Source organism: Oncorhynchus kisutch, linkage group LG5 (assembly GCF_002021735.2).
Source record: "Oncorhynchus kisutch isolate 150728-3 linkage group LG5, Okis_V2, whole genome shotgun sequence".
Taxonomy (NCBI): domain Eukaryota; kingdom Metazoa; phylum Chordata; class Actinopteri; order Salmoniformes; family Salmonidae; genus Oncorhynchus; species Oncorhynchus kisutch.
The window spans coordinates 77,537,591-77,556,260 of record NC_034178.2 but is presented as its reverse complement, the minus strand read 5'-3'; the positions used below and the strand labels follow the sequence as shown (position 1 = coordinate 77,556,260).

Genomic DNA, 18,670 nt, shown 5'->3' with positions numbered 1-18,670 from the left:
ATTGAGTGGCTGCTGCCAACACACTGACTCAAATCTCTATCTAAAGGCCATCAGACTGTTAAACAGCCACCACTAACATTGAGTGGCTGCTGCCAACACACTGACTCAAATCTCTATCTCAAGGCCATCAGACTGTTAAACAGCCACCACTAACATTGAGTGGCTGCTGCCAACACACTGACTCAACTCTCTGTCTCAAGGCCATCAGACTGTTAAACAGCCACCACTAACATTGAGTGGCTGCTGCCAACACACTGACTCAAATCTCTATCTAAAGGCCATCAGACTGTTAAACAGCCACCACTAACATTGAGTGGCTGCTGCCAACACACTGACTCAACTCTCTATCTCAAGGCCATCAGACTGTTAAACAGCCACCACTAACATTGAGTGGCTGCTGCCAACACACTGACTCAACTCTCTGTCTCAAGGCCATCAGACTGTTAAACAGCCACCACTAACATTGAGTGGCTGCTGCCAACACACTGACTCAAATCTCTGTCTCAAGGCCATCAGACTGTTAAACAGCCACCACTAACATTGAGTGGCTGCTGCCAACACACTGACTCAAATCTCTGTCTCAAGGCCATCAGACTGTTAAACAGCCACCACTAACATTGAGTGGCTGCTGCCAACACACTGACTCAAATCTCTGTCTCAAGGCCATCAGACTGTTAAACAGCCACCACTAACATTGAGTGGCTGCTGCCAACATACTGACTCAACTCTCTATCTCAAGGCCATCAGACTGTTAAACAGCCATCACTAACATTGAGTGGCTACTGCCAACACACTGACTCAACTCTCTATCTCAAGGCCATCAGACTGTTAAACAGCCACCACTAACATTGAGTGGCTGCTGCCAACATACTGACTCAACTCTCTGTCTCAAGGCCATCAGACTGTTAAACAGCCACCACTAACATTGAGTGGCTGCTGCCAACACACTGACTCAACTCTCTGTCTCAAGGCCATCAGACTGTTAAACAGCCATCACTAACATTGAGTGGCTGCTGCCAACATACTGACTCAACTCTCTATCTCAAGGCCATCAGACTGTTAAACAGCCACCACTAACATTGAGTGGCTGCTGATAACATAGTGACTCAACTCTCTGTCTCAAGGCCATCAGACTGTTAAACAGCCATCACTAACATTGAGTGGCTGCTGCCAACACACTGACTCAAATCTCTATCTCAAGGCCATCAGACTGTTAAACAGCCACCACTAACATTGAGTGGCTGCTGCCAACACACTGACTCAACTCTCTGTCTCAAGGCCATCAGACTGTTAAACAGCCACCACTAACATTGAGTGGCTGCTGCCAACACACTGACTCAACTCTCTATCTCAAGGCCATCAGACTGTTAAACAGCCACCACTAACATTGAGTGGCTGCTGCCAACACACTGACTCAACTCTCTGTCTCAAGGCCATCAGACTGTTAAACAGCCACCACTAACATTGAGTGGCTGCTGCCAACACACTGACTCAAATCTCTATCCACTTCAATAATAAAACATTGGATGTAATAAATGTATCACTAGACACTTTAAACGATGCCACTTTATATAATGTTTACATACCCTACATTACTCATCTCATATGTATATACTGTACTCTATACCATCTACTGCATCTTGCCTATGCCGTTCGGCCATCACTCATCCATATATTTATATCTACATATTCTTATTCATTCCTTTACACTTGTGTGTATAAGGTAGTTGTTGTGAAATTGTTAAGATTACTTGTTAGATATTACTGTGCGGTCGGAACTAGAAGCACAAGCATTTCGCTACACTCACATTAACATCTGCTAACCATGTGTATATGACCAATAACATCTGCTAACCATGTGTATGTGACCAATAACATCTGCTAACCATGTGTATGTGACCAATAACATCTGCTAACCATGTGTATGTGACCAATAACATCTGCTAACCATGTGTATGTGACCAATAATATCTGCTAACCATGTGTATGTGACCAATAACATCTGATTTGATTTTTGACTGTACTTATGTGTCCACCCAATGGAACCCTATTCCCTAAGTAGTGCACTACAATTGGGCCACAACAAAGCCTATTTTTAATACAATCAGTGTGAAATAATTTGAGTCCATACGCAGCATCACATGTTAAGCACATTTAATGTATTTATAACGAATGTAACAATGAAAGAATTGTGCTTCTTGAACAGTTAAACAGTACAACGTTGCTACAACGTACATCTGAAATCACCATCCCTTTAATGGAGCTGCAGCTCCCGTCCCTTTAATGGAGCTACAGCTCCCGTCCCTTTAATGGAGCTGCAGCTCCCGTCCCTTTAATGGAGCTGCAGCTCCCGTCCCTTTAATGGAGCTGCAGCTCCCGTCCCTTTAATGGAGCTGCAGCTCCCGTCCCTTTAATGGAGCTACAGCTCCCGTCCCTTTAATGGAGCTACAGCTCCCGTCCCTTTAATGGAGCTACAGCTCCCGTCCCTTTAATGGAGCTACAGCTCCCGTCCCTTTAATGGAGCTACAGCTCCCGTCCCTTTAATGGAGCTACAGCTCCCGTCCCCTTAAACTGGAGTTTACGTCCCTTAGTTAAACTGGAGTTTACGTCCCTTAGTTAAACTGGAGTTTACGTCCCTTAGTTAAACTGGAGTTTACGTCCCTTAGTTAAACTGGAGTTTACGTCCCTTAGTTAAACTGGAGTTTACGTCCCTTAGTTAAACTGGAGTTTACGTCCCTTAGTTAAACTGGAGTTTACGTCCCTTAGTTAAACTGGAGTTTACGTCCCTTAGTTAAACTGGAGTTTACGTCCCTTAGTTAAACTGGAGTTTACGTCCCTTAGTTAAACTGGAGTTTACGTCCCTTAGTTAAACTGGAGTTTACGTCCCTTAGTTAGACTGGAGTTTACGTCCCTTAGTTAAACTGGAGGGCTTCTGTCAGTGTTACACGTCTGCAGTGGGCCACCGGCCCATCAAACAGACCTACATTACTTGACAAAGTGTTGTCTTTACATTGTCTCCTGGGCCTGCATCCCAAATGGCACCCTATTCCATATATAGTACACTACTTTAGACCCAAAAGGAATAGTAGTGCACTATAAAGGGAGTAGTTTTCCATTTGGGACGCCAGTCCAGTAAGTGAGGTCAGAGTAGTCTTAGCGGCTACGGTGTTCAACAATCTACAGTGTTTCCTTTAGAGACAACAGTACAGATCCCATATCAGGCCATTATAGTAGTTAACTAATAAACACAGTGACATTATAGATCCCCATATCAGGCCATTATAGTAGTTAACTAATAAACACAGTGACATTATAGATCCCCCATATCAGGCCATTATAGTAGTCAACTAATAAACACAGTGACATTATAGATCCCCATATCAGGCCATTATAGTAGTTAACTAATAAACACAGTGACATTATAGATCCCCCATATCAGGCCATTATAGTAGTTAACTAATAACCACAGTAACATTATAGATCCCCATATCAGGCCATTATAGTAGTTAACTAATAAACACAGTGACATTATAGATCCCCATATCAGGCCATTATAGTAGTTAACTAATAAACACAGTGACATTACAGATCCCCATATCAGGCCATTATAGTAGTTAACTAATAAACACAGTGACATTATAGATCCCCATATCAGGCCATTATAGTAGTTAACTAATAAACACAGTGACATTATAGATCCCCCATATCAGGCCATTATAGTAGTTAACTAATAACCACAGTAACATTATAGATCCCCATATCAGGCCATTATAGTAGTTAACTAATAAACACAGTGACATTACAGATCCCCATATCAGGCCATTATAGTAGTTAACTAATAAACACAGTGACATTATAGATCCCCATATCAGGCCATTATAGTAGTTGAGGCAGAGAGCGTTTAAATGCAGAGGTGGTTGGAGGCAGGTTTTGATGAAGTCGTCCTAACGCACTGGGAACACACTGGTTGAATCAGTGCCCAGTGGGAATGACCTTTTATACAGTACAATGTTTTCTCATGTCTCAGTCAGGTGTTTTTGGTGTATTATTTAAGATGAGGACAAAAATTACAGTATTGCTTTAAAAGGACAATTACTGTCACCAGCTAGTTTGCATTACATTTCCAGTTGCATTTGAATCTAGCTAAGCAATTTACTAATTAACATATCAAGTTCTGCATTTTGTCGTTCTGCATTTTGTCGGCCTGCATCCCAAATGGCACTCTATTCCCTATATAGTGCACTACTTCTGACTAGAGCCCACGGCACAATATAGGGAATAGAACTCTGGTATAACGTAGTGCACTATATAGGGAATAGGACTCTGGTCTAACGTAGTGCACAATATAGGGAATCGGACTCTGGTCTGAAGTAGTGCACTATATAGGGAATAGGGCTCTGGTCTAAAGTAGTGCACTATATAGGGAATAGGGCCCTGGTCTAAAGTAGTGCACTATATAGGCAATAGGGCTCTGGTCTAAAGTAGTGCACTATATAGGCAATAGGGCTCTGGTCTAAAGTAGTGCACTATATAGGCAATAGGGCTCTGGTCTAAAGTAGTGCACTATATAGGCAATAGGGTGCTATTTGGGACATCCTGTTTCATCATGTTTTTCTAATCAAGTGAGAAGTCCAATAAATAACACATTGGTTAGTTTTAGACAGTGAAAATATATTTTGGTTCAAATTAAATCAAGTTTTTATTTTTTTTCTCTTCTTCAGCTTCAAAGCAGAAGTTCAATTCTTCACTGAAATAAAATAACATTTACATTCATTTCATCAGGATTCCCTTTCCAGTCAATGCTGACAAAAACCAACGTACCGACCAACACCCTATTCCCTATATAGTGCACTACATACTCTTGACAATGACCCATTGGGCTCTGGTCTAAAGTAGTGCACTATATAGGGAAAAGGGCCCTGGTCTAAAGTAGTGCACTATATAGGGAAAAGGGTGCTATTTGGGACTACCATCCGTTTCCACAGCAAAACCTACAGTAGTAGATGGATGAGATCAGAACACTAAGTCATGTAGCTGAAACATCACCTGGCACATTAACACAGTATGGCAGTTTTACATTTAAAAAACTAACAGTAAGAAATAGCTAAAAACAAACAAAAACAAACCTTGATGCTGAAATCACATCACGTTGTCATACAACATCATCATTATTTTATCTAAAGCTTGGTAACAGTAGGGAACGCAGCGCAGCAGCATCGTCCGTTAGCTAGTCAGGACAGAGCTTAATGGAAAACTCCACCTAAAAACTATCTTTTGGTATTTCTTTCATTAGTCCAATGTTGACATAAGCAAAACAGTTTGGGACTATCAGCAATCAAGTTTCCAAGATATGTAACTTTCAAAATACAGAATCATCCCCATATGACGCATTAGTTACATAACTTAACAACTTGATTGCTGACAAGCAAAACAGTTTGGGACTATGTCAACACTGGACTAATGAAACAAATTCCAAAATATAGTTTTGGGTGGAGTTTTCCTTTAACGTTGGGCCAGGAGAGAGAAAGAAGGGGAGGAGAGGCGGGAGGAGGTTAGCTGGTCAAAACAGAGCTGAGTTAAACTAGAAGCAAAGAACAGGGGGGGTGGGGGGAGAGGAGAGAAGGGGTCCAAGGGAACATCAGGAGGAGTGGTTGGTCGACTCCATCTCCTCCTCGGCTCTGTCTCTCAACTGATGCAGGATGGGAGTCAGGGTGGCCATCAGTGTCTGGTGTAGAACATGGTCACTCTCTGAGGAGATCTGGGAGATAAGACATAGAACATGGTCACTCTGAGGAGATCTGGGAGATAAGACATAGAACATGGTCACTCTGAGGAGATCTGGGAGATAAGACATAGAACATGGTCACTCTCTGAGGAGATCTGGGAGATAAGACATAGAACGGTCACTCTGTGAGGAGATCTGGGAGATAAGACATAGAACATGGTCACTCTGAGGAGATCTGGGAGATAAGACATAGAACGGTCACTCTGAGGAGATCTGGGAGATAAGACATAGAACATGGTCACTCTCTGAGGAGATCTGGGAGATAAGACATAGAACATGGTCACTCTCTGAGGAGATCTGGGAGATAAGACATAGAACATGGTCACTCTGAGGAGATCTGGGAGATAAGACATAGAACATGGTCACTCTCTGAGGAGATCTGGGAGATAAGACATAGAACATGGTCACTCTCTGAGGAGATCTGGGAGATAAGACATAGAACGGTCACTCTGTGAGGAGATCCGGGAGATAAGACATAGAACATGGTCACTCTGAGGAGATCTGGGAGATAAGACATAGAACATGGTCACTCTCTGAGGAGATCTGGGAGATAAGACATAGAACATGGTCACTCTCTGAGGAGATCTGGGAGATAAGACATAGAACATGGTCACTCTCTGAGGAGATCTGGGAGATAAGACATAGAACATGGTCACTCTCTGAGGAGATCTGAGGGATAAGATATACAGAACATGGTCACTCTAGGGGATCTGAGGGTTAAGACATAATGAACATGGTCCCTCTAGCGGATCTGAGGGATAAGACATAATGAACATGGTCCCTCTAGCGGATCTGAGGGATAAGACATAATGAACATGGTCCCTCTAGCGGATCTGAGGGATAAGACATAATGAACATGGTCCCTCTAGCGGATCTGAGGGATAAGACATAATGAACATGGTCCCTCTAGCGGATCTGAGGGATAAGAAATACAGAACATACAGAACTCTAAGGGATCTGAGGGATAAGACATACAGAACATGGTCACTCTAGGGGATCTGGTGGATAAGACATAATGAACATGGTCACTCTCTGATGGGATCTGGGGAGGGAACACACCACATCACACCAATGCTAGTAATGGATATGTTCCAAACAGCACCCTATTCCCTATTTAGTATGTACCTTTGACCAGGACCCACAGGGCTCTGGGTGACAGTATGTCAGTATGGGTATTCAGCTCAGGACCCACAGGGCTCTGGGTGACAGTATGTCAGTATGGGTATTCAGCTCAGGACCCACAGGGCTCTGGGTGACAGTATGTTACTATGGGTATTAATGTAGAGAACAGGGTGGCATTTAGAACACACAAATGGCTTTCTTATTCTGAATAACAGGGATGTCCTTCTGTCCAGTACTGACCTTAGTGAACACCTTGATGGTGTGATTGAGGAAGTCAGCTTCCTCCTTGTCAGGTAAGGCCAGCAGATGAGCAGCACAGTCCAGGATGCAGAGCAGGGTCAGTCTGTGGCCCTGGAGGAGAGGGAACAACAGACATAGAATTAGGGTTCCAAAATTCACAGGTCTTCTCCTGCTTGGAGGATTCTTTCCTGTTTATCTCCCACCTGGGAAATTCTGAAAAACCAAAGAATTTGGGGAATGTTACTGTAAAATGTCAATGTGATTATATATATATATATATATCACCTGACCCGGGAGGGAAGGTAGAGGAACGGTTACCTTAACCACACAATAATCTGCTCCTTTGTAGCTCTGTTGGTAGAGCACTGTGCTTGTCACGCCAGGGTAGTGGGTTCCACTCCAACGACCACCCATACATTAAATATATGTATCCATTATTAAATCATTTTGGACAAAAGTCTGCTAAATGCATAGCATGTATTATTTGTTATTAATTCTACGGTTTACACACTCTATGTGATAAGCCACACCAACCACGCGGCAGCCCATACTAACTACGCGACAACCCATTTTACATAAGTGATAACCCATACTAACTACGCGACAACCCATATGAAATAAGTGATATCCCATATTAACAATGCGATAACCGATAGTGATATAAGTGATATCCCAACAGAAATAAGTTATAACCCATATTAACCTCTCTGTAACCCATATTAACCTCTCTGTACCCCATATTAACCATGCTGTACCCCATATTAACCACGCTGTACCCCATATCAACCACGCTGTAGCCCATATTAACCACGCTGTAGCCCATATTAACCACGCTGTAGCCCATATCAACCACGCTGTAGCCCATATCAACCACGCTGTACCCCATATCAACCACGCTGTACCCCATATCAACCACGCTGTACCGATATTAACCACTCTGTACCCCATACTAACCATGCTGTAACCCATATCAACCACGCTGTACCCCAAATTAACCACTCTGTACCCCATACTAACCATGCTGTAACCCATATCAACCACGCTGTACCCCATATCAACCACGCTGTACCACATATTAACCACGCTGTACCCCATACTAACCATGCTGTAACCCATATCAACCACGCTGTACCCCAAATTAACCACGCTGTACCCCATATTAACCACGCTGTACCCCATATCAACCACGCTGTAGCCCATATCAACCACGCTGTAGCCCATATCAACCACGCTGTACCCCATATTAATCACGCTGTACCCCATATTAACCATGCTGTACCCCATATTAACCACACTGTACCCCATATTAACCACGCTGTAACCCATATTAACCACGCTGTAACCCATATTAACCACGCTGTAACCCATATCAACCACGCTGTAACCCATATCAACCACGCTGTACCCCATATTAACCACACTATACCCCATATTAACCACGCTGTACCCCATACTAACCATGCTGTAACCCATATCAACCACGCTGTACCCCATATTAACCACGCTGTACCCCATACTAACCACACTGTACCCCATATCAACCACGCTGTACCCCATATCAACCACGCTGTACCCCATACTAACCACACTGTACCCCATATTAATCACGCTGTACCCCATATCAACCACGCTGTACCCCATATCAACCACGCTGTACCCCATATTAACCACGCCGTACCCCATATTAACCTCTGTAACCCATATCAACCACGCTGTACCCCATATTAACCACGCTGTAACCCATATTAACCTCTGTAACCCATATCAACCACGCTGTACCCCATATTAACCACTCTGTAACCCATATTAACCACGCTGTAACCCATATTAACCACGCTGCAACCCATATTAACCACGCTGTACCCCATATTAACCACGCTGTAACCCATATTAACCACGCTGTAACCCATATTAACCACGCTGTAGCCCATATTAACCACGCTGTAACCCACATTAACCACGCTGTAGCCCATATTAACCACGCTGTAGCCCATATTAACCACGCTGTAGCCCATATTAACCACACTGTAACCCACATTAACCACGCTGTAGCCCATATTAACCACGCTGTACCCCATATTAACCACGCTGTAGCCCATATTAACCACGCTGTAACCCACATTAACCACGCTGTAGCCCATATTAACCACGCTGTACCCCATATTAACCACGCTGTACCCCATATCAACCACGATGTACCCCATACTAACCACGCTGTACCCCATATTAACCACACTGTACCCCATATCAACCACGCTGTACCCCATATCAACCACGCTGTAAACCATATCAACCACGCTGTACCCCATAGTAACCACGCTGTACCCCATAGTAACCACGCTGTACCCCATAGTAACCACGCTGTACCCCATATCAACCACGCTGTACCCCATATTAACCACGTTGTACCCCATATTAACCACGCTGTAACCCATATTAACCACTCTGTAACCCATATTAACCACTCTGTAACCCATATCAACCACGCTGTACCCCATATCAACCACGCTGTACCCCATATTAACCACGCTGTACCCCATATTAACCACGCTGTAGCTCATATTAATCACGCTGTACCCCATATTAACCACGCTGTACCCCCTATTAACCACGCTGTAACCCATATCAACCACGCTGTACCCCATATCAACCACGCTGTAGCCCATATCAACCACGCTGTACCCCATATTAACCATGCTGTACCCCATATTAACCACGCTGTACCCCATATTAACCACGCTGTACCCCATATTAACCACGCTGTACCCCATATTAACCACGCTGTACCCCATATCAACCACGCTGTACCGATATTAACCACACTGTACCCCATATTAACCACGCTGTACCCCATATTAACCACGCTGTACCCCATATTAACCACACTGTACCCCATATTAACCACGCTGTACCCCATATTAACCACGCTGTACCCCATATTAACCACGCTGTACCCCATATTAATCACGCTGTAACCTATATTAACCAAGCGATAACCTATATTAACCAAGTGATAACCCATATTAACCAAGCGATAACCCATATGAAATAAGCGATAACCCATGTCAACCACGCGATAACCCCCATGATAACCCATATGAAATAAGTGATAACCCATATTAAGTGATAACTCACATCGACCACACGTGATAACCCATATCAGCCATGCGATAACCTATATCAACCATGTGACAAATCATATCAACCACGTGATAACCCATATCAGCCATGCGATAACCTATATCAACCATGTGACAAATCATATCAACCACGTGATAACCCATATCAGACATGCGACAAATCATATTAAATGAGTGATACCCCACATTAACCACGCAATAACCCATATTAAATGAGTGACCACGCGATAACCCATATTAAATGAGTGATAACCCACAGTAACCATGCGATAACCCACATTAACCATGCAACAGCCCATATTAAATACGCAACAACCCATATTAAATGAGTGATACCCCACATTAACCATGCAATAGCCCATATTAAATACACAACAACCCATATTAAATGAGTGATAACCCACATTAACCATGCAACAACCCATATTAAATGAGTGATACCCCACATTAACCATGCAATAGCCCATATTAAATACACAACAACCCATATTAAATGAGTGATACCCCACATTAACCATGCAACAACCCATATTAAATACACAACAACCCATATTAAATGAGTGATACCCCACATTAACCATGCAACAACCCATATTAAATACACAACAACCCATATTAAATGAGTGATACCCCACATTAACCATGCAATAGCCCATATTAAATGAGTGATACCCCACATTAACCATGCAACAACCCATATTAAATGAGTGATACCCCACATTAACCATGCAACAGCCCATATTAAATACACAACAACCCATATTAAATGAGTGATACCCCACATTAACCATGCAATAGCCCATATTAAATACACAACAACCCATATTAAATGAGTGATACCCCACATTAACCATGCAATAGCCCATATTAAATACACAACAACCCATATTAAATGAGTGATACCCCACATTAACCATGCAATAGCCCATATTAAATACACAACAACCCATATTAAATGAGTGATACCCCACATTAACCATGCAACAGCCCATATTAAATACACAACAACCCATATTAAATGAGTGATACCCCACATTAACCATGCAACAGCCCATATTAAATACACAACAACCCATATTAAATGAGTGATACCCAGACGAGGTTGCATGGTTAGGGCATTAACCATGCAATAGCCCATATAAAATTTTCACTATCATTATTGGATATTGTGTGTAGATTTTTATTTATTTAATCCATTTTAGAATAAGGCTGTAACGTAACAAAATGTGGAAAAAGCCAAGGTCTGAATACTTTCCGAAGGCACTGTATATGACATCATCATACCTTCTCCAGAGAACTGAGTGCATGCTGAGAGTTGTAGTTTTTCTGGCCCAGGGCCTGGACATCCTGAGAGGAGATGATTGGCTCTTTGAGCTGCTCCAGCCAGGACCACATGAGACCAGCCAGCACCATAGGGTCTCTCTCTAGACTCAGCCTCTCCCAGGCTCCTTCTCTGGAGTTCAGCTCTGTCTGCCGGACCACACACACTATCGTATTAGTAGTCAACATCACACCTGGGTTTAAATACTTCATCTGTGTTTCATTGAGCTGCCTATTGCAATGGAAGAAATAGAACAATTCAAATGGTGCCAACCTGGCACGCCAACCTGGCACTCCAGGCAGGCTAAAGCAAACGCTGAAAGTATTTCAAATAGTATCTGTCAAACTGTCATGTCTTACCTTCCACGTCAGTCAAACTGTCATGTCTTACCTGCCACACTGAGACCTTGTAGTGGAGATCTTCATCATTCAGGCCCAAAGCCAGAGCTCTGGCCACCAGCAGACGTCTGGCTTCCAGGGACAGCTCAGCATACAGGGTGATGACAGGGACCTCTGTCAGCCTCTCCCTGTCCTCTCTGTCCTTCCGTTCCTCTCTGTCCTCTCTTTCTCCAGCCTTCCCCCTCACTCTTTCCTCTCTGTCTCCAGCCCTGCCTACCTCACACACAGACTCCTCTCCTCCTGTAAGGCTCATCACAGGCATATCTCCTCTCCACGGCCTCCCCTCTGACAGCTCTTCTCCTGAGGGCTTGGACAGACTACCCCCAAACCCAAAGGACAGACTTCGCTGGCCCTCGCAGAGCTGCTTCCGTCTCTGGAAGAGAGGAGACATGTTCTTCTGGGTGTGGTGATCACTCTCCTTAGAACTCCTTTCCTGTCCTCCTCGCCTCTCCTCCCTTGTCTGCTCTCCCATGGAGAAGGGGTGGTGCTGTGGAGGGAGGCTAGGGGATGTGGGGGGCTCCCAGGCTGTGGCTAGCTGGTGCTGGGTCAGAGGATTGCCGCAAGGGATGCTCCAGATGTGGTTCTGGTTCTGCTCCTGGTCTGGGTCTCGTCTGGGGTCTAGCTTATACAAGGCTGAGTCACTGTAACTCAGCAAGCGTTTCCCCGGATGCAGAGGCTTCAGGAGGGAGGCTGCCACCCCATTCTGCCGCTGCCACAGAGGGTCCAGCTCCTGGTCACTGGACAGAACCGGGTCGTGGGCCAGGGCTGGGCTGAGAGGGGGCTCTAAGAGTAACGATGGTTCCTGGAGTAGTGCTAGGTTTGGAGTGAGAGGTCGTTCCATGTGTAGTGTGTGGGTTAGGGCTGTCTCAGGGCGGGGACAAGGCTGGATTAGGGCTGTCTCAGGGTGGGGACAAGGCTGGGTTAGGGCTGTCTCAGGGTGGGGACAAGGCTGGGTTAGGGCTGTCTCAGGGTGGGGACAAGGCTGGGTTAGGGCTGTCTCAGGGCGGGGACAAGGCTGGGTTAGGGCTGTCTCAGGGTGGGGACATGGCTGGGTTAGGGCTGTCTCAGGGCGGGGACAAGGCAGGCGGGATGAAGGCACAGGGATGCCCTTCCCTCTCATCTCCTTCCCCAGCAGCTGGATGGCCTGCTGGGACACTGTCTTCTCCACCTCCGCCGTCAGGTCTGGAACCTCCAACACCGCCTCCTCCACCACCACCTTCAATCACATCATCATCATCATCAACAGTCAGGTCTGGAACCTCCACCACCACCTCCTCATCCACCACCTTCAATTATAACAATATCATCAACATAATCAGGTGTGCAAACATTTAAACGAGATTGAGATCCTTAACATTAAGAAAAATCCCTAAACAAAATGCAGTCTTTTTTTTACATGTATGTAGATGCAGAAAGTAAACAGCATAGTGGGTCAATTTCCTCAACAACTAAGAGCATTGAATCGCATGTCTCAACTTCTCTGCTGTCTTGGTGCCCTGCCTACCACGCTGTGAACAGCGTGAAGCCAACCTGTGCACATGCGCAGATACTGTGTGTGAATGTGTGCGAGCGGAGCGTTGCATCTCGCTCAGCTCAATATCCTAGCCTATTATTGATGATAGGCCCTGCTTTACTGAAGATGCGAAACATTGCAAGCTAAGAAATGGCAAGATATAGCTTCTGATTGATGATAGATAGGCATAGTACACAGTTCTGACTAGGTCTGCCTGGTGGCCAACCTACCTATACTGATAGATAGGCATAGTACACAGTTCTGACTAGGTCTGCCTGGTGGCCAACCTACCTATACTGATAGATAGGCATAGTACACAGTTCTGACTAGGTCTGCCTGGTGGCCAACCTACCTATACTGATAGATAGGCATAGTACACAGTTCTGACTAGGTCTGCCTGGTGGCCAACCTACCTATACTGATAGATAGGCATAGTACACAGTTCTGACTAGGTCTGCCTGGTGGCCAACCTACCTATACTGATAGATAGGCATAGTACACAGTTCTGACTAGGTCTGCCTGGTGGCCAACCTACCTATACTGATAGATAGGCATAGTACACAGTTCTGACTAGGTCTGCCTGGTGGCCAACCTACCTATACTGATAGATAGGCATAGTACACAGTTCTGACTAGGTCTGCCTGGTGGCCAACCTACCTATACTGATAGATAGGCATAGTACACAGTTCTGACTAGGTCTGCCTGGTGGCCAACCTACCTATACTGATAGATAGGCATAGTACGCAGTTCTGACTAGGTCTGCCTGGTGGCCAACCTACCTATACTGATAGATAGGCATAGTACACAGTTCTGACTAGGTCTGCCTGGTGGCCAACCTACCTATACTGATAGATAGGCATAGTACACAGTTCTGACTAGGTCTGCCTGGTGGCCAACCTACCTATACTGATAGATAGGCATAGTACACAGTTCTGACTAGGTCTGCCTGGTGGCCAACCTAACTATACTGATAGATAGGCATAGTACACAGTTCTGAGTAGGTCTGCCTGGTGGCCAACCTGGCTACTGTGCCCCTCCCCTCCCCTCACTAGCTTGCTATGCCAGGACAACAACCTCTCCCTCAACGTCAGCAATTCAAAGGAGCTGATTGTGGACTACAGGAAAAGGAGGGCCGAGCACGCACCCATCCACATTGATTGGGCTATAGCAGAGTGGGTCAAGAGCTTCAAGTTTCTCGGCGTAGATATCACAAAGGAATTAACATGGTCCACACACACCCACACAGTTGTGAAGAGGGCTCGACAGCGCCTCTTCCCCCTCAGGAGGTTGAAAAGTTTTAGCATAGGTCCTCAGATCCTCAAAAAGTTATACAGCTGCACCACTGAGAGCATGTTGACTGGCTCCACCACCGCTTAGTACGGCAATTGCAAGGCCCTGAGGAACTACAGAGGATGGTGAGTACGTCCCTGTACATCACTGAGGCCAAGCTCCCTGCCATCCAGGACCTCTATACCAGGCAGTGTCAGAGGAAGGCCCAGTACATCACTGAGGCCAAGCTCCCTGCCATCCAGGACCTCTATACCAGGCAGTGTCAGAGGAAGGCCCAGTACATCACTGAGGCCAAGCTCCCTGCCATCCAGGACCTCTATACCAAGCGGTGTCAGAGGAAGGCCCTAAGAACTGTTGAAAACTTAAGCCACCAAAGCCATAGACGATTATTTAATGCTTAACCATCTGAAAGGGACGCAATGTGAATTCACATGGTATTTTATGGATTTTTATATCATTTGAACAAAAACTGAAGAAGAAAAAAAAGACATTTTAAACATTAAGATAAAATTTCAATTTGTCGCATCACTAATCCCCATCAACAGTCAGGTCTGGAACCTCCACCTTCAACAACAAAATCAACAGTCAGGTCTGGAACCTCCACTTTCAACAACAAAATCAACAGACAGGGCTGGAACCTCTACCTTCAACAACCCCACCGTCAACAACAAAATCAACAGTAAGGGCTGGAACCTCCACCTTCATCAACAAAATCAACAGTCAGGGCTGGAACCTCCACCTTCAACAACAAAATCAACAGTCAGGTCTGGAACCTCTACTTTCAACAACAAAATCAACAGTCAGGGCTGGAACCTCCACCTTCAACAACAAAATCAACAGTCAGGTCTTACCTGTCTATTATACCATAATAATGTATTACCTGTCTATAATACCATAATAATGTATTACCTGTCTATAATACCATAATAATGTATTACCTGTCTATTATACCATAATAATGTATTACCTGTCTATTATACCATACTAATGTATTACCTGTCTATTATACCATAATAATGTATTACCTGTCTATTATACCATAATAATGTATTACCTGTCTATTATACCATACTAATGTATTACCTGTCTATTATACCATAATAATGTATTACCTGTCTATTATACCATAATAATGTATTACCTGTCTATTATACCATACTAATGTATTACCTGTCTATACCATAATAATGTATTACCTGTCTATTATACCATAATAATGTATTACCTGTCTATTATACCATAATAATGTATTACCCGTCTATAATACCATAATAATGTATTACCTGTCTATTATACCATAATAATGTATTACCAGTCTATAATACCATAATATTGTATTACCTGTCTATTATACCATAATAATGTATTACCTGTCTATTATACCATAATAATGTATTACCTGTCTATACCATAATAATGTATTACCTGTCTATAATACCATAATAATGTATTACCTGTCTATTATACCATAATAATGTATTACCTGTCTATTATACCATAATAATGTATTACCTGTCTATTATACCATAATAATGTATTACATGTCTATTATACCATAATAATGTATTACCCGTCTATAACACCATAATAATGTATTACCTGTCTATTATACCATAATGTATTACCTGTCTATACCATAATAATGTATTACCTGTCTATTGGCAGCGATGTCCAGGAGGACTTTGCAGACCAGCTGGACGATCTTTGGCACGTTCTTCATCTGCCGCGCCTCGTACCCGTGCAGCAGGTGGCGTTGGCGAGTCAAGTACTGGGACAGCGTAACAGTGTTGGCCCGGGGTTCTGCGCAGGAGAACACGTTCCTCAATGGAACCAGGAACTGGGCGAACTCCCGGACACACAGCAGCTGGCCTCGGGTCTGGATGGAGTTGGGCCGCTTGGCTCTGACAAACAGGATTGCCTGGTCCGCACTCATACGAGAGGTGAACACCAGATAACACGCCAGTAATACACCTGGTAAATAGAGTAACACACCAGTAATACACCTGGTAAATAGAGTAACACACCAGTAATACACCTGGTAAATAGAGTAACACACCAGTAATACACCTGGTAAATAGAGTAACACACCAGTAATACACCTGGTAAATAGAGTAACACACCAGTAATACACCTGGTAAATAGAGTAACACACCAGTAATACACCTGGTAAATAGAGTAACACACCAGTAATACACCTGGTAAATAGAGTAACACACCAGTAATACACCTGGTAAATAGAGTAACACACCAGTAACACACCTGGTAAACAGTGTAACACACCTGGTAAACACAGTAACAGGTAAACACAGTAATACACCTGGTAAACCCAGAAACACACCTGGTAAACACAGTAACAGGTAAACCCAGAAACACACCACGTAAACACAGTAAAACACCTGGTAAACCCAGAAACACACCTGGTAAACACAGTAACACACCTGGTAAACCCAGAAACGCACCACGTAAACACAGTAACACACCTGGTAACCCCAGAAACACACCTGGTAAACACAGTAACACACCTGGTAAACCCAGAAACGCACCACGTAAACACAGTAACACACCTGGTAAACCCAGGAACACACCTGGTAAACCCAGAAACGCACCACGTAAACACAGTAACACACCTGGTAAACCCAGAAACGCACCACGTAAACACAGTAACACACCTGGTAAACCCAGAAACACACCACGTAAACACAGTAACACACCACGTAAACACACCTGTTAAACACAGCAAAACTCCCAGTAAACACACCAGTAACACACCTGGTAAACAACCAGTGACATCCTAGTAGCCACTGGGCGGCAGAGAGCCTAGCAGTAAAGAGCTAGTTTCTCGAGGCAAATAACACTGAAACATACATGATAGCACCTGCTGTTCCGGGAGACTGTGTGATCAGGCTCTTCGCAGCCGATATGAGTAAGACCTTTAAACAGGTCAACATTCACAAGGCCGCAGGGCCAGATGGATTATCAGGACGTGTACTTAGAGCATGCGCTGACCAACTGGCAAGTGCCTTCACTGACATTTTAAACCTCTCCCTGTCCGAGTCTGTAATACCAACATGTTTCAAGCAGACCACCAAATTGTTATTGGGCACAGGCACAAAGGTAACCTGCCTAAATGACTACCGAACCGTAGCACTCACATCTGTAGCCATGAAGTGCTTTGAAAGGCTGGTCATGACTCACATCAACACCATCATCCCAGAAACCCTAGACTCACTCCAATTTGCATACCACCCCAACAGATCCACAGATGATGCAGTCTCTATTGCACTCCAGACTACCCTTTCCCACCTGGACAGAAGGAACACCTATGTGAGAATGCTGTTCATTGACTACAGCTCAGCGTTCAACACCATAGTGCCCTCAAAGCTCATCACTAAGCTCAGGACCCTGGGACTAAACACCTCCCTCTGCAACTAGTTAAATAAAGGTACCTGTCCTCCCCAGCCCACTGTAATGTACCTGTCCTGTACCTGTCCTGTACCGGCCCTCCCCATCGCATCATAATGTACCTGTCCCCCCAAGCCCATTATACGTACCTGTCCTCCCCATCCCATTATAATGTACCTGTCCTCCCCAGCCCACTGTAATGTACCTGTCCTCCCCATCGCATCATAATGTACCTGTCCTCCCCAGCCCACTGTAATGTACCTGCCCTCCCCATCGCATCATAATGTACCTGTCCCCCCAAGCCCATTATACGTACCTGCCCTCCCCATCGCATCATAATGTACCTGTCCCCCCAAGCCCATTATACGTACCTGTCCTCCCCAGCCCATTATAATGTACCTGTCCTGTACCTGTCCTGTACCGGCCCTCCCCATCGCATCATAATGTACCTGTCCCCCC

The 18,670-nt window shown here is 44.5% G+C and overlaps 1 protein-coding gene across 4 annotated transcripts in view; it reads right to left on the bottom strand.

Annotated features, from left to right (window-relative positions):
- Nucleotides 1-2,137: 2,137 nt before the first annotated feature.
- The window catches only part of LOC109885879 (protein tyrosine phosphatase domain-containing protein 1), a 105,826-nt gene continuing 89,293 nt past the window's right edge, over nucleotides 2,138-18,670 (bottom strand). For 2 of the 4 annotated variants that reach the window (XM_031825875.1, XM_031825876.1), the window contains 5 exons: nucleotides 16,461-16,780; nucleotides 11,999-13,222; nucleotides 11,572-11,757; nucleotides 7,148-7,258; nucleotides 6,016-6,412 (listed from right to left, as the gene is read on the bottom strand). In XM_031825875.1, the coding sequence (XP_031681735.1) occupies nucleotides 6,272-6,412; nucleotides 7,148-7,258; nucleotides 11,572-11,757; nucleotides 11,999-13,222; nucleotides 16,461-16,780 (1,982 nt within the window). In that variant the 3' untranslated portion in view covers nucleotides 6,016-6,271. Of the gene's footprint in view, nucleotides 5,759-6,015; nucleotides 6,413-7,147; nucleotides 7,259-11,571; nucleotides 11,758-11,998; nucleotides 13,223-16,460; nucleotides 16,781-18,670 lie in introns of those variants that run through there. The other 2 variants (XM_031825874.1, XM_031825873.1) reach the window with 2 other exon arrangements.